This window comes from Schistocerca nitens, chromosome 1 (genome assembly GCF_023898315.1).
Source record: "Schistocerca nitens isolate TAMUIC-IGC-003100 chromosome 1, iqSchNite1.1, whole genome shotgun sequence".
Classification (NCBI taxonomy): Eukaryota; Metazoa; Arthropoda; class Insecta; order Orthoptera; family Acrididae; genus Schistocerca; species Schistocerca nitens.
Genome location: NC_064614.1, coordinates 746,240,506 through 746,257,203, shown reverse-complemented (window position 1 = coordinate 746,257,203; position 16,698 = coordinate 746,240,506). Strand labels below are relative to the sequence as shown.

Here is a 16,698-nt window from a genome sequence, read left to right as displayed (position 1 = left end):
GTTCTTGTACAGCCCAACTGATCGACTTCAATAAGTGCTCAAACTTAATCACATAGCTGGGAAAGCCCGGTAGGTAGATTCAGCCACCTAATTCAAAAGGTTTTTTTTGCTTTCAGAAAGAACCAAAGTCGTCTCATAGTTGGATCAGTTGAGTATCGACATATATCATGTTTGTGTTGTATGATGATGACAGAAGGAATACAGTGCCAGCATATATCACTGTGCTGCACATCTCCATTTCACGAGACACTGCAGATGGTTTTGGAATTTAATTCAGGACATTGGCGTGAAGTCAGTTGCTTCCCACAATATTTACTCCTTAATTAAAAATGTGGTAAATAATAAATCTCTTTTTCGAGCCAAGAATTCATTTCATGAAATTAATGCTAGAAATAAGAATAACTTTCACAAAGATCTATAGCTACTTGCTTTGGTCAACATGTACTAGTGTGATGACGTTTCAGGAAAAATACCAAGTCTGTTCAATGATAATTAACAACAGAAAAAAACTGAACTAAACTCCATCTGAACAGGCCTCGTAAGGCCCAGCGGTACCGAATGACCACCATGTCATCCTCAGCTGACAGGCGTCACCGGGTGCGGATATGGAGAGGCATGTGATCAGCACACCACTCTCCCATCCCTCATCAGGTTTCGTGACCAGAGCCGCTACTTCTCAATCAGACAGTTCCTCAATTGGCCTCACAGGGGCTGGGTGCACGTTGCTTGTCAGCAGTTGGCAGACCTGGATGGTGACTCATCAAGTGCTAGTCAAGCCCAACGGCGTATAACTTTGGTGATTTGATGGGAAGCGGTGTTACCACAGGGGCAGAGGCGTTGGCATATTTCACAACATGAGACGCACAGAAAAAAATCTCGTATTTCTACTGCCTAGGAACAGACAGAAGTTACAATAAACGTAGAGCTGCAGACACTAAGATTCATAGTTTTGCCACCGAAGGCAAGTGTTCTAGCAGGGGAGGCAAGGTGACGTGCAGGAAGTGCAGATATGTCTCGTCTGTGAAGAATTGTGGCAGTATGACTTGTCCCACGAGGCGGCCACCAATCATGCCTGCGCACACATTGAGGCTGAACGCGTGCCCATGGTTTGCTACCACCATACTATGGCGACTGTCCATTCGGCAAGGGAGGATGCTGTGAAGGTTGGCGATACCGCACCTCGTAAAGTCAACCCCATCTGTGAATAGGATGGTTGACAGAAATCTCAGCACCTTGGTGGCCTGAGCGACGAACCAGCGACAAAACCGTCGCCACAGGGGTTGTCCGTAGGTAGTAACGCCTGCACGCGTTGCAACTGGTGTGCACGTGCACGTTCCAGGAGCCGAAAGCTCGATCAGACAGATAGAGGCTGGAATGCCACAAGGCTCCGTAATGGGCCCAGTCCTCTACTCTGTTTACATACGACATCAAAGAGGAGGCAATTGTAGTGGCGAATGCTCGACACGGTCGTCTGGCTTACCATATGCTGGCGGCCCACCTAACTGTTGTTGACTGGGGCACTGTCAGAGATCTTTCATCTCCACCCTCTAGTGGGTGTAGCTCCCCTGCAAACATTTCCGTGCGGCGTTTCTTCCTCCTCATCCTCTGAGGGGTCGTTTCGTGCAGTTTGTCCCCACTTTAGCAAAATCACCCTATGTACTATACATGACTTCCAAATTTTTTACCTGATGTTTGTTGGAGTCAAGAGACTTTAGAGTGATTGTCCATCACTGCAGAGACTGTCTGGATGGTTCAAATGGCTCTGAACACTATGGGACTTAACTTCTGGGGTCATCAGTCCTCTAGAACTTTTTTTTAAAAAATCTTTATTACAAACCATAATAATTATACAATATTAACCCACTTCCTTATCTGATTAGTAGGTCATAATAATTATACAACTGGTAATTATGTTGCAGCTAACTACAATTATCAAGTGAGCTACAGTTAGTATTACATACAAAGGGCATTTAATGTCTAGTACCTAGGACTTATATCTATTTCTTATAACTAGTACCTATCGCCTGCAGCGTCACATGTGTGCCAGTGAGATATAAACCTACTTTGATAGCCTTGCTCATCGAGCTAAACCTGAAGAGCAGGACACTATGTTGATTCGCTGCAGTTCCCTAGCATAATTTTCCTAAACTAAGTCCTACAAACTAACTTATCCTACGTTATATCCGGTGTAGGTCCTCATCGGTAGCATTGACCGCCCCACTCCCCCTAATCCTGCACATGGCGGATTCAAACTATGATGGAAAGTCGGCCAGTCCACGCACAGGCGGTGTGGGAACAGGGCTCTGGATGCAATCAGTGTTGGCTGTCAAAGTTATTTAGTAAATGTCCCTCAAGTATTCTTTTAAAACTTTCCGTGATACCTCGTTGGCCAATGTATTTAGCAGTTGGAAAGTGTCCTCACTTCTAAGCAGTCGATATGTGTCGTGGTTTGGAAGTCTGTCTCGAAATGTAGTCGCAACATCATTGAAGAGGGGGCACTCGTAAACCACATGGTCGGGAGTACCCTCTGACACGCCGCAGTCGCACGCGGGTGTAGCCCTCTTCCCAAATCGACATAAGTATGTCGGGTAGGGTCCATGGCCAGTGAGAAAATGGATCAGTCGTCGTGTTGGCTCAAAATATTTCATGTCTAAGTGCTCCCTCACATCTGGTATGCTTCCAAGACCCCTGCCAAAGTTCCTCCCCTCTTTTCCTTATTTCCCTTTTGTCCTCCACCCTGACACCCATGATGTCTACAATTTTCTCATCATTCCCCTTTTTTACCCAGTACCAAGCCGCTTCCCTTATTTTGATGTCCAGAGGGCAGAGCCCCATTATGGCTAATAGGGCGCCCCCTTGAGATGTTCTGTAGGCCCCCACATATCTCAATATCATACTTCTCTGGACCCTTCTCACTGTCATGGCGGGCACAACCCTCGTGAGCCTGTGCGCCCAAACTCCCGAGTCGTAACCCACAACTGAGGTTAGGATGCTGTTATGGTAAACTTTAATAAGGTTTGGGGGGGGGGGGGGAGATGGAATCTTTTGTGTCCTATCGAGATGAGATTGTTTAATATCTGCAGAGTTTTCTGGGTTACGGTGTCAATGTGTTTCCCGAAGTTCCACCTCTCATCAATTATGACTCCTAGGTAACGTGTCTCACGTCGCCGGAGAACTAGTGAGCCGTTAATTCTGACAGTGGGATTTCTAATTAGATATCCTTTTAACAGCAGGTATGTGGGTTTGCTGGGTGAGATTGTCATTTTAGTCATGTGGCACCATTGTTGGGGTTTCTCTATGGCTCTCTCAATTTTTGGTTCTGTCTTCCCGGCTGCGGCCGCCGACCAACAGGAGGAGGCCATCTGCGTAGGCTATCACCTATAACACTACTTCGCTTTGTTGTAAACTTTCTAGAAGTGGCTCCATGTGGATGTCCCAGAAGAGGGGTCCTAAAACGGATCCTTGGGGGCATCCTTTGGTGATTGCTTTTCCAACTCTCTCGCTAGGGGATGATAGCCAGACCTCCCGATCCTCACAACAGCTCTTCAGGCAACCATATAGCGGCCCTGGACACTCTTCCTCCCGCAAGCAGGAGAAGAGCGAAGGCCACCACAGGTTGTCCACCATGATGCCAACCACGTAATTGTTCGGTGTAGAGCCACAGACCTCGGCCGCCAGGGCGATTGCATCAGATGCCGACCACCCCGGCCTGAAGCCGAACTACCTGCTGCTCATCCCGCACAACACTCGGTGTGCTGCCAATCTGTCAACCAGCAATTTCTCCAGTATCTTTCCAAACAGATCTAACAAGCAATCACCTAGAACTTAGACGTACTTAAACCTAACTAACCTAAGGACATGACACAGATCCATGCCCGAGGCAGGATTCGAACCTGCGACCGTAGCGGTCGCGCGGTTCCAGACTGTAGCGCCTAGAACCGCTCGGCCACCCCAGCCGGCGATTGTCTGGAGATAGTACTTGTCACGATAAGGTTTTAACTCACGACGTTAAACGTTTGGTTCGAGTTGACCTTACAGAGCGGCGCCGGTGTTGCAGGCGTGCACGCGCCGCGGCAGTCTGCTCGCGGCGGCCCGCTGCCCACGGCGCGCCTGCTGAGCGCGCAGTTGTTCCGCGAGCGGCCGGGCCCGGCGTCCAGGGACGAGGTGCTGACGCTGGCGCACATGCAGTGGGGGCAGCTGCTCGCCCACGACACGGCCTTCTCCGCCATCCCCACCGCCGACGGTGAGTGCCGACCTGATCACGCAAACCCAGCACGCTCGAGCACTAAAAGATGACACACAAAAGATTTTGTGTATTGATGAACCGTTTCAGCTCTGATTAGTCCTTTATTTTTACACTGAACAGCCAAAGAAACTGGTACACCTGCCTAATATCGTGTAGGGTCCCCGCGAGCACGCAGAAGTGCCGCAGCACGACGTGGCATGGACTCGACTAATGTCTGAACATTAACACCGTTAATCCTGCAGGGCTGTCCATAAATGCGTAAGAGAACGAGGGGGTGGAGAGCTCTTCTGAACAGCACGTTGCAAGGCATCCCAGATATGCTCAACAATGTTCATGTCTGGGGAGTTTGGTGGCCAGCGGAAGTCCACAAACTCGGAAGAATGTTCCTGGAGGCACTCTTTAGCAATTCTGGACGTATGGGGCGTCGCAATGTCCTGCTGGAATTACCCAAGTCCGTCGGAATGTACAATGGACATCAACGGATTTTGCAACATCATGTTTTTTTACATTGTAAACTAAACTCTAGGCAACAGACATTATTATACACAATAATTAGAACACAAAGTCCTACATTATCATAAGATATGTGGTCATGACGCCATATTTGGGCAGTAGCAACGTATACTGAGAAACAAATATGTTTTACTTAGTTAATAACATTTTTATGCAATGGTCAATATTGAACATAGTACATACTTAAAATATACAGTATTAAATTATTACAGGTTATATTGTTGAAGTCTGTGTGGTAAGGAATAGAAAAGTCTGTTATGTTTCAGTTTTGTATATCAGTATGTGTCACAGTGACCGTTTGTGTTTATGTGGTGGTTGAGAGCATTAAGTGAAGCTTAAAAGTGAGGATCTGCTCAACTGTAATTGATCATTTAGAACCGGCTGCGTATTTTGAGCTAGATGTCAGTTTATCTGAAGTGCTTCTAATAAGTCTTAGTTTTCTTCCTTTTTTGGCTACATGTAGTACTTCCGTGTGGATACGATATTTCTGTCCTTTCTTCAGCTCATCTTTGGCAAAGGTGGAGTCTGACATGCAATCCGCAGCTGCGTTTGTGTTGAGTCAGCATACTTGTTATGGCCCTGCTTGTTTGACCAATATGCAAACTGTTGTAGCCACTGCAAGTGATTTTGTAAACACAACATGTACCTGCTTTTTCCTTGCCGTTTATTAGGATACGGGCTGTAGTGTCTCTTATGCCCATTGTATTAATCAGAACCTATCACGGTCATTTGCTAGCTTTTACTTATTGATTCCCTGAGACAAATGTACGGCTGGCAATCAAACTATAAGTCCCGTGGGGAACAGAACCCCCTGCTAACGAGTTAGCAACTGCGACTCGGCCACACTGATGCGGGCAGCAAACCTTTATATTAATATTACATAAGTTTTCACAAATCATTTTCGTGACGTCAATAAGTTTCAACTAGTGCTGTTTTAAAGAAAATATGTCCATTAAGCTACCATGACAGGGAATTATGCTAAAATTTTCTAAACATTCTGCGTGGTCTCTGTTTGTTCTATATCGTGTTTCCCTACCACTTTCGCGCAACGACGCTCTGAGCGTGTTTTTAGGGAATTGACTAGTTTGAACCTGGGACCTGTTGCTGGTAAGGGAACGTCAGACCACACATGACATGTAGAATTCAGAAGAGTTCAGTGAGACTAGCGATGATATAACCAAATACTTAATGATTTCAGCGTCAGCTCCACTGCACTCCCTGTAAAAGAATCTTAATACTAACTAAATTTAGTGGAAGGGGTTCAAGGCTTTCCTATTTTTAGTTAGCTGGTAAGATAACGTCGAAAAAGCAGTTAAGTTTACCATTGGAAATTTTATTCTACTCACAAAACATCGTTTATAAATTGAACTATTGATAAGAGGAAATGTTTTGATACAGGATGGTAAAAACCAACTGCGTTCAGCAAAAATGTGAACGAATATTCCCTGAATGGGTTTCCAAGTTCTACAATGGATCGAAGGATGACCTATGCCATATCACATCTATAATCTAGGTTTAAATTAAGTTTCTCAAAAGAGAAAACTATCAAAATGGTCTACAGTGGCCCTCAATCATCTTTAATTACTTATCTAACTTGTCGTAAATTACAGCAAATGTGAACACCATGAGCTTTAATTGACGATCGACACTAGTATTACGCAAAAAGGGGGTGTAACAGATGAGACTTCTGCAGTTCTAAGTTAAGCTTTATGCGCTGTTACGCGGCATCACGTGCGTTCATTACCTTGTCGGTGTTCGTCAGGGGGCGGCGGGCAGCACAGCTCCGCTCACCTCACCGTCTCGGAAGCAACTCTGTCCTAACTTCTCCTTACTACAATTTACCGAAGTTGGCTTAAAACTGCCTGGCTGTATTTTTATGTGACCAATCAGGGTCTCAATGTTAACCTTAAGCTCCGCCTACAAAAATTCTGTCTATCCAATGAGAAACATTATACTTTTCATGGTGGGGCAATGTTTTTAAAGTTTGCAACGTAACAGAGACGCGCAAAAGTCTCACGCTAAAACTTGCAGCTGGTGTGGTCCTTTAGTGTTATCGTAACATCTATACTGTTCTTTTGGAGGGCTCTATCTTTTAACATGGGCTGGGGGGTGGTCCTAACGTAACAGAGACGCGAAAAAGTCTCACGCTAAAAGTTGCGGGTGGTGTAGCCTTTTTTGTGTTATCGTAAGATCTATACTGTTCTTCTGGAGGGCTCTAGCTTTTAACATTGGCTGTGGGGTGGTCTTGACATAACAGAGACGCGAAAAAGTCTCACACTAAAACTTGCGGGTGGTGCGGTCCTAGCGGTTAGCTGGCGACGTGGGTGTCCGTCCGTCCCTTATCGTAGGGCCTTCCAGCTTAACACGGTTCTGCTCTCGGCTTCTGTTCTCGTTGCTCCCCTCGGAACTGCGTCTGTCTCACGGTGGGAAGGTATGACATGCATTTAGGCATTCTTGTGTTAGTCTGTGGTATTCCATTTGCTCACTCGTTACTCGTATTACTTTGGTTAATTTAATGTCACGATTTATTCGGAGCTATATGACATACTACTGGATTTGCTTATCATGTCAGGGTTTTCATGGAAGGTGTTGGATTTGCCTGACACCTTACAATTTGTGCACGAATATGAATGTTGGGCCCATACAAGAGTTTTTGATTTACTTATATTGCTAAATGTTATCTGACTTGACGTCGCCTTCTGTTCCGCTAATGATCATTGCACTCAGGACCAATGTAACGAACAAATTCCGATCTACAGGGAAGTGGCTTGCAAACGCTAGCACTCAAGCTGCATCACTAGGAGCGATTTCTATGGTTGTGCCCATGCACGTAATTGGCCATCCCAGGTTATTAATCTCACCAATAGAATTACTTCACATACACTTCCGTAGTTGTGTAACGTCCCCTTTTTCCCCCACGCTAAAAAGGGACACACACAGACACACACAAAGTTTCCCGTTTAGAGCATTCCTCCACTGTTGTGGATTATGTTTCCTGGGAAACCTCCAAATCTCCTAATTTGTCCGTTGAAACCTCTGTTCTAAAATCTTTTGCTGAGGTGTACATATCTGGGTCCCTGTAGCTCCAAGTCTGGTCTCCACCTAGACATGCAGCACTGCTTGGGGGCAACCTGTGAGGCTTAAGCTTGGCGCTCCATCTTGTCTGCCTAATAGCATCCTTTCGCCTGCACCGTCCTACGTTAGTCACAATCAACCACACCGACTCATAGATCTTTCACCCTGCTGCTAACACAGATAAGATATCTGTCGCATTCCCTCTCCTATATTTTCTGTACACTACAGACACTCCTAAACTCCACCACGCATCACCCCCCCCCCCCCAACTCCCCAATGTCTTCCTTCAGCGTAAACTCAATCTCCTTGTAGAGAGGTGCCACAAGCGGAAATTCGTTATACACAAAGATAATGTGTTACTGATGCTCTACGTCCTAATATAGGCAACTCTGAACACTTGGGTGTACTCAAAAACGCCTCACAGTACATCTACTCCCTTATGAAGGTCTTCGTGAACAAGCAATAACATCTCGAACACTACAGTAACATTCATAAATATGATACTTCATCAAGAAGTAACTTAAGGTAGATTAACCCTAGTTGTCAACGCAAAGGAACGGAATGGTACGTGACGACAGGTTATAATACCAGGACTTTTATTAAGATCTGCAATATGTCCTAAAACACAGGAAAACTGCTTTTTATGAATCCAGTATTCGTTTTAGTGCACAAACTTTACTATAATTTCCATCAAATGCGGAACTCTTTCATGGCAGTATAATGTACATAAAACTTTAAAGCATCACTAACTGGAAGTAATCTACGCCTCGAAAAAGATTTAAGGAAATGAATTTAACATTCATATGTGGCTCTGTTTTATTTGCATGAAATTATCATCTTTAGAGGCTCATCAATTGGTATGTAATGCCACGGTACGGACACAGTCACGTTAGATATATACGGAGGCGACAAAAGTCATGGGATACCTGCTAATATCGTGTCCGGCAGCCTGTTGCCGGCGTAATACAGCACCTCGCCATGATAGAGGATGTAGGATCAATGTGCAAGGGTTTTACAAATCCGGATCATGTTGTGGTAGTGGGTGGGGCGGGAAACAGTATTGACAGGGATCAGTGCTACAAATTGAGTGTGACCTGGTAAAAATAGCATCTGCAACGAACTGTACAAATGTTGGCTTGGTTCCTGCTTTCATGCGGTATGATCGGACCCAATTGAACAGCTCTGTTAGGAGGGTCAATATGGAGCTAGATCAGTTACTTCAGGCGGCTACTTTTTCAGCCATAGGTTTGTTTCCTGTTGATGGTATTGTTAGGTGGGACTTCACAAGACATGACCTGCATCTCAGTAGGAAAGGGAATGGTAAACTAGCTGGGATGATAGCAAAATCTTCAAGGGGGGGAGGGGGCTCTGAAACTCATGGGAGTACTTTTTTCAGCTAAGATCAGTGTCCAATCATCCTACATTGATTGAAATTAAGCTTAATGAGAAGTTCAGACAGGCAGGTACTAGACATATGAAAATATCACAAGATTCTCATAACCACACAGTGAAAAATAATTTTAGTATGACTCACATAAAAGCACAGTGAAAAATAATGTTAACATATTGCATCAGAATATCAGGGGATTAAAAAGCAAAGTAGATGAGCTTCTTGTTTGTTTAGAAGATTTAGAAACTGAGGGTGGAATAGATGTACTATGCCTGTCTGAGCATCATATAGTCACAGGTATAGAAATGGTAAATGTAAGAGGATATAAGCTTTCAGCATATGTAAGTAGAGACATTATGGAGACAGGATGGGTTGCCATATATGTTAAAATCTGTCACAGTGTGGAAAATTTGGAAACTAAAAAAATTTTGCGTAGAGCAGCATATAGAAGCATGTCCATGTGAGCTTAAACTAAATAATGGCACTTTTATATTTGTAGCCATGTGTAAGACCCCATTGGGAAATTTCAACTATTTCTGAAAACCTTGGATTCTTTGTTGTGCTATCTGTTAGCCAGAGGAAAGCTAAATATTGTTTGTGGGAATGTCAACGTAGATTTTCTGAAAGAGTCCGATAGAAAGCTTGATCTTGAAGTACTACTTGGTTCTTTCAATTTGACACCAGTTATTGACTTTCCTACTCGGATGGCACAGGAAAGAAGCACACTGATAGATAATGTTTTCATAGACCAAGATAAATTTAATCAAATAAAAACTTTTCCTGTTAAGAATGGCCTGAGTGTTCATGATGCACAGTTAGTTACAGTATATGAAACAGCTCTTTACAGTAATGCAAAACATTCCTCCAAAATAATGCGTTCAGTTAACGATTTAACAATTCAAAATTTTAGGGAAAGCTTGCAACAGTTAGACTGGAATGAGGTGTACGGGGAACACGATGCTAATTTAAAATTTAACCTGTTTCATGATACCTTTCTGAGTATATTTGAAAACAGTTTCCCTGAGAAAACAGTGAAATATAATTGTAAGATACCATGTAAAAATCCGTGGCTTACTAAAGAGATAAAAATGTCTTGTAAACAGAAAAGGGAAATGTACCTTATAGCTAGGAGGAGTAATGATCCCAAAACAGTGAAACATTATAAAAACTAATGCACTGTATTAAGAAAAGTTTTTAAAAAGTCCAGAAGTATGTCCATTAGTCTGAGATTAGCACATCTGATAACAAAATTAAAACAATTTGGAAAATTGTTAAGAGGGAAACAGGGCAATCGAGAGCACAGGAATACTGTATTTCTATCAAACACTATATAAAGTTTGTTAACGAGAAATCAGAAGCAGAAAACATTTTTAATATTCTTTTTTAAGTATTGTAGATAAAAACAGGATCCAGCTGTTCAATAGAAAATACAAGGCAGTATGTGGAAGAGGCAGTACCTACGCAGTTTGATGAAATTGAAATTCAACCCACCTCTCCTACTGAAATTAGGAAAAAAATAAATTCACTCAAAAGTAAAAGCTCACATGGAATTGATGGCATTTCCACAGAGTACTTTCTTGTTCCAAACAAATAAGTAGGATTCTCAGCCACATACGTAATAGCTCACTGAAACAGGGCATTTTTCCAGATAAACTGAAATATGCAGTTGTTAAACTATTGCATAAAAAAGGGGATAGATATGATGATAACAACTACTGCCCAATCTCACTTCCGACAGCTTTATCCAAAATTCTTGAAAAAGTAATGTATTCAAGAGTAACATCACTTATTTGTAAAAATGAAGTACTAACAAAATGTCAGTTTGGTTTTCAGTAAGGCTTTCCAACAGAAATTGCTATATATGATTTCACTGATCAAATATTAAATCCATTGAATAACCGAACATCACCCACTGGGATATTCTGTGATCTCTCAAAGGCTTTTGACTGTGTGAATCATGAAATTCTTCTAGATAAGCCTAAGTGTTGTGGTATGAGTGGGACAGTGCACAAATGGTTTAATTCATATGTAACTGGAAGAATGCAGAAGGTAGAAATTGACAGTACAGATAGTATGCAAAAACCAGCAGAGTCCTCTAACTGGGGAGGTATCAAGAACAGTGTCCCACAGGGTTCAGTTTTGGACCCCGTATTGTACTTATTATATATTAACGACTTGCCACTCTGTATTCATGAAGGTGCAAAGCTAGTTCTTTTTGCTGATAATACAAGTATAGTAATCACACCCAACAAGCAAGAATCAGCTGGGGAAAGTGCAAATAATGTTTTTCAGAAAATTATTAAGTGGTTCTCTGCAAATGGACTCTCACTAAATTTTGAAAAAAAAAAAAAAAGAGACACAGTTTATACAATTCTGTACAGTAAATGTCGTAACACCATTGATAGATATGGACATGAATAGAAGTCTGTTGTTAAGGCTGAATATTCAAAATTTCTCGGTGGGTGCATCGATGAGAACTTGTATTGAAAGAAACACAGTGATGATCTGCTGAAACAGTTAGGTTCAGCTACTTATGCTTTTAGGGTTGCTGCAAATTTTGGTGATAAACATATCAGTCAATTAGCCTACTATGCCTATTTTCATTCACTGCTTTCATATAGCGTCATATTTTGGGGCAGTTCGTCATTAAGAGAGAAAGTACTCATTGTACAAAAGTGTGTAATCAGAATAATAGCTGGAGCCCACCCAAGATCACCTTGCAGACATTTATTTAAGGAACTCGGCAGATTCACAGTACCTTCGCATTACATATATTCACTTATGAAACTTGTCATTAATAACCCATCCCACTTCAAAAATAACAGTGAAGTGCATAGGTATAACACTAGAAGAAAGAATGATCTTCACTATTCCGGATAAAATCTCACTTTGACACTGAAAGGGGTGAATTATGCTGCCACAAAAATCTTTGGTCGTTTGCCAAATAGTATTAAAAGTGTGACAGATAGCCAACCAACATTTAAAAGCAAATTAAAAGAATTTCTGAATGACATCTCCTTTTACTCAATAAATGATTTCTTAGAAGACATGAACTGTAAAAGAAAAAAATTATTAATTACTTTGTGTAAAGAAAACTTATTTTAAAGTAACACGTTTCACATCAATGCGAAATTTATTATTCATGATCTATGGAACAAGGATTAATGTATGTATGTATGTATGTATGTACATAGGCTCAACAAGTCGTTTGAAGCCCCTGTAGAAATATTGAACCATGTTGCCTCTATAGCCGTCCATAATTGCGAAAGTGTTGCCGACCCAGGATGTTGTGCACGATCTGAACTATCGATTACGTTCCGTAAATGTTCTATGAGATTCATGTCGGGCGACAATGTGGCCAAAATATTCGCTCGAACTGTCCACCATGTTCTGGCCTGGAACATTGACAGCTATAAAAATTTCATCGTAGTTTGCGAATATGAAGTCCCCGAATGGTTCCAATTGCTCTCTAGGTAGCCCAACATAACCATTTCCAGTTAATGATCCGTTCAGTTGCACCAGACGATGCAGTCTACTCCATGTAAGCACAGCCCACACCATTATGGAGCCGCCACTAGATTGTACAGTGCCTTGTTGACAACTTAGGTCTATGCATTCGTGGGGTCTGCGCCACACTCCAATCCTACTACAAGCTCTTACCTTCTGAAATCGGGACTCATCTAGCCAAACCACGGTTTTCCAGGCGTCTAGGGTCCAACCGATATGGTTAAGAACCCAAGAGAGACGCTGCAGGCGATGTCGTTCTGTTAGCAAAGGCACTCGCATCGGCAATCAGCTGCCATAGCCCATTAACGAGAAATTTTGCTGCACTCTCCTAACGGATACGTTGTTCGTACGTTCCAAATTGCTTTCTGCGGTTAATCATGCAGTTTTGCCTGTCTGTTAGCACTGACAACTTTACGCAAAATTCGCTGTTCTCAGTCGTTAAGAGAATGCCATCGGCCACTGTGTTGTCCGTGGTGAGAGTTAACGCCTGAAATTTGGTACTCTCGCACATTCTTGAGACAGTAGACCTCGGAATATTGAATTCCCTAACAATTTTCGAAATGGAATGTCTCATGCATCTAGCTCCAGCTTCCATTCTGCGTTCAAAGTCTGTTAATTCTTGTCATATGGCCATAACCACGTTGGAAACCTTTTCACATGCATCACCTGAGTACAAATGACAGCTGCGCCAATGCACTGCCCTTGTATACCTTGTGTACGCTGTAATACCGCCATCTGTGTGTGTGCATATCTCTGTCCTATGACTTTTGTGACCTCAGTGTACACCACCTGTCAAAAAAAAAAATAATAATAATAAATAAATAAATAAAATACTAAGCACTCAGAAGGGGAGGAGGAAATGACATGAAACTTCAAAGGTTGAGAGAGTGTGTGGTATTATTTCAGTGATAAAAATTACGAGTCAAAGTTATAAAGAACTTGTCAAAAGGTGCCCACTTATCTGTATGAAGTTGAACTCCCTCTAGCGTAGATACATCACTGATTCGGTTGTGTGTAGTATCGTAGAGCTGTTGTAACATCTCCTAATGTAGACTGACCCACAATTGTTGAAACCCTGGTACTTGGTATCCTGGATATTGTCAGTGGGATGGAGTTTTGATCCAACATAGTCCTGCGAGATATGTTCGTTCGGGGACAGGTCTGTGGGTCTTGCTGGCCGCAAGAGTATCTAACAACACGTACGTAGTTCATAGCGACGTGTATGGACGAACGTCGGACTACTGAAAAAGTGACAAGACGATACTGTAGGATGAGGGGTAACTCAGGATGCCCGTTGGACTGTTGTGCTGTCAGAATTCATTCAGTCACTACCAGCCATAACCTTAAGTCATACCCAATGCGTCCCCACAACATGACGCCAGGAACAAAAACCGCTGTGTCTCTCCAGAACATTAGAAGAATGGGACCTCTCCCCATGTGGCCACCATACTTAGCAACGATGACCATCATCCGGAATAGTGAAGAACCGCAATTCGTTGTTGAACACAATGCGACGCCATTCATCAGCAATCCATGCTTCCCGGTCACGTCAGCATTCCGAATACAGTTTTTTTGTATCGTGTTATTAACGGCAGCCTACACAGGGGACGGTAATTCCCAGATCTGGCTGCTGATAGTCTCAAACCAGAATGTTTGAGAGTGTCCATTATTTGTTCTCTGATCTCGGACGCGGATGTGGAGGGGTTATGATGTATTTGGTGCATGAAACGGCAATCCTCCCTTGTGATGGTAGTCAGACGTGGTCGACCGGAATCTTGACGACAAGCATACCTGCCCTCACGCTGCCTTGCAATCCAGCAGTGGGCCATTGTCACAATGGGATGCCCCACAAATCTGGATATTTGTACGACTGGACCAGCCGGGAAAATGAAGACTTAGAATGAGGCCCCTTTGACAGTCTGTCAGGTTGAAATGGTTCAAATGGCACCAAGCACTATGAGATTTAACATCTGAGGTCATCAGTCCTCCAGACTTAGAACTAGTTAAACCTAACTAACCTAAGGACATCACACACATCCATGCCCGAGGCAAGATTCGAACCTGCGACACTAGCAGCCACACGGTTCCGGACGGAAGCGCCTAGAACTGCTCGGCCACCGCGGCAGTTCTCCTTGTAACAGACCCTTTTATTTATCCGCTCGTTCGGGATCTGAATAGCAGCCCAAAATTAGATAATTAATTAATGTGACCGTGTACCTAATGGGCTGGCAATCGGATTGGACTGCTCAGGGGATGTTACATTCCGTATTGTCCTTCGCAAATACTGTAATACGTATTGTTTGGTGACAAGAAGGACACAACACCGTTTCACAAACAAGATCTGTATTCTCAGCAGAAGCACAAAATAAGGAGACAGCCACTGCCTTCGTCAATACACTGTTAATGATGGTTAATCTCAGCACAGGTTTCTTTAATTATTCTTAATCGTCACACGCAACATCCAATCACTGTAATCCAAGTAATGCCGGCGCGGTAGACGCGGAAGTTCAATAGCGGCACTTAATATCACTGAAATCACTCTGTAACTAAACTTTCTCACTTTCCCGTATAATCCTAACACAAAGGGGTTACACCACGGCGCTGGCCACTCCCTTTGCCGGTAATTTGCATTAATTCAACTGCTGGCTTCTGCACAGCTCTGCCCGCCTCGCGGGAATCTACCACACCCTGACTCCGCACTCTCCACACTCTAACTCTCCGCCCAGTTCTTCCCGCCTCGCGGGAATCTACCCAAGCAGCACTCGGCACTCCGGTGAACCCCCTCTAGCTCTCACGACCTGCACACACACTACTGGATGGTTGTCCTGTCGACCTGTGTGAGCGCAAACTTAGTAGTAAGGGCCTGCGGACCCCTTACATCCTCCAGCCAATGAAATTTCAGGTCGAAGACGTGTCTGGAGACGCCGCGGACAGCGGTGGGATACCAAACTCACTCAGCGCCCGCCATACGGCCCGACGGCCAGGAGTGACGATCTGCCGGTGCCATTTCTTTTCGAAGCAGTTCTCCTTTGGTTGTCATTCGCGACATCCTTACAGCACAGCGGTACGTCGACGATATTCTACGCCCCGTTCGGTTGCTCTTCATGGTAGGCCAACATGGGCTTACATTCCAACAAGATAATACCCGCCCACAGACGGCGAGATATTTTACTGTTTGTCTTCGTGCTTGTCAAATCGCACCTGGACCCGCAAGGTCACCAGATCTCCCCAATTGAGAACGTTTGGAGCATGATGGGCAGCGGTCTCCAACGAGTTCGGGATTTTGACGATATGACGCGTCAACTGGACAGAATTTGGCACAATAATCCTCACGAAGACATCCAACAAGTCTGTCAATCATTGCCAAGCCGAATAATTGCTTTCATAAGGGCCAGAGGTGGATCAGCGCGTTATTGACTTCCTCAAATGGCTCTAAGCACTATGGGACTTAAAATCGGAGGTCATCAGTCCCCTAGACTTAGAACTACTTAAACCTAACCAACCTAAGGACATCACACACAGCCATGCCCGAGGCAGGATTCGAACCTGCGACCGTAGCCGCAGCGCGGTTCCGGACATGAAGAGCCTAGAACCGCTCGGCCAAAGCGGCCGGCTTCTGTCAAGTGCTGCTAACGCTGTCACGAGTATGATTACTAAACGTCTGACGCTACTCGCGCTCCTTTTGTGCCCTACTAGGCCCAGTAACTACACAGAACACGAAAAACATTAAAGCGCTGTAGTGAGCGTTCTCCCTGTCACAGAGAATTACAACTCTAATCATTTGCAGACCCGCTGATGGTGAGTACGTCAACGGAGTTACATTGGTATTCAACCTTGTCTTCTGGATGCTTCACTGTTTTAATCAGACAATGTACTTCGGTAAACTCTGCCAGTTCAGCGACATGTGCCATTGTAGTGGACGGTGCCACCAGCGAACAGCTTGTATTCCTAAAAGTTGTTGCAAATG

At 43.8% G+C, this 16,698-nt stretch overlaps 1 protein-coding gene across 1 annotated transcript in view; it reads left to right on the top strand.

Moving 5' to 3' along the window:
* The window catches only part of LOC126198283 (peroxidase-like), a 187,754-nt gene that overhangs the window by 30,927 nt on the left and 140,129 nt on the right, over positions 1-16,698 (top strand). Inside the window, exon 4 of the mRNA XM_049934712.1 lies at positions 4,058-4,243. Coding sequence (XP_049790669.1) covers positions 4,058-4,243 — 186 coding nt within the window. The remainder of the gene's footprint in view (positions 1-4,057; positions 4,244-16,698) is intronic.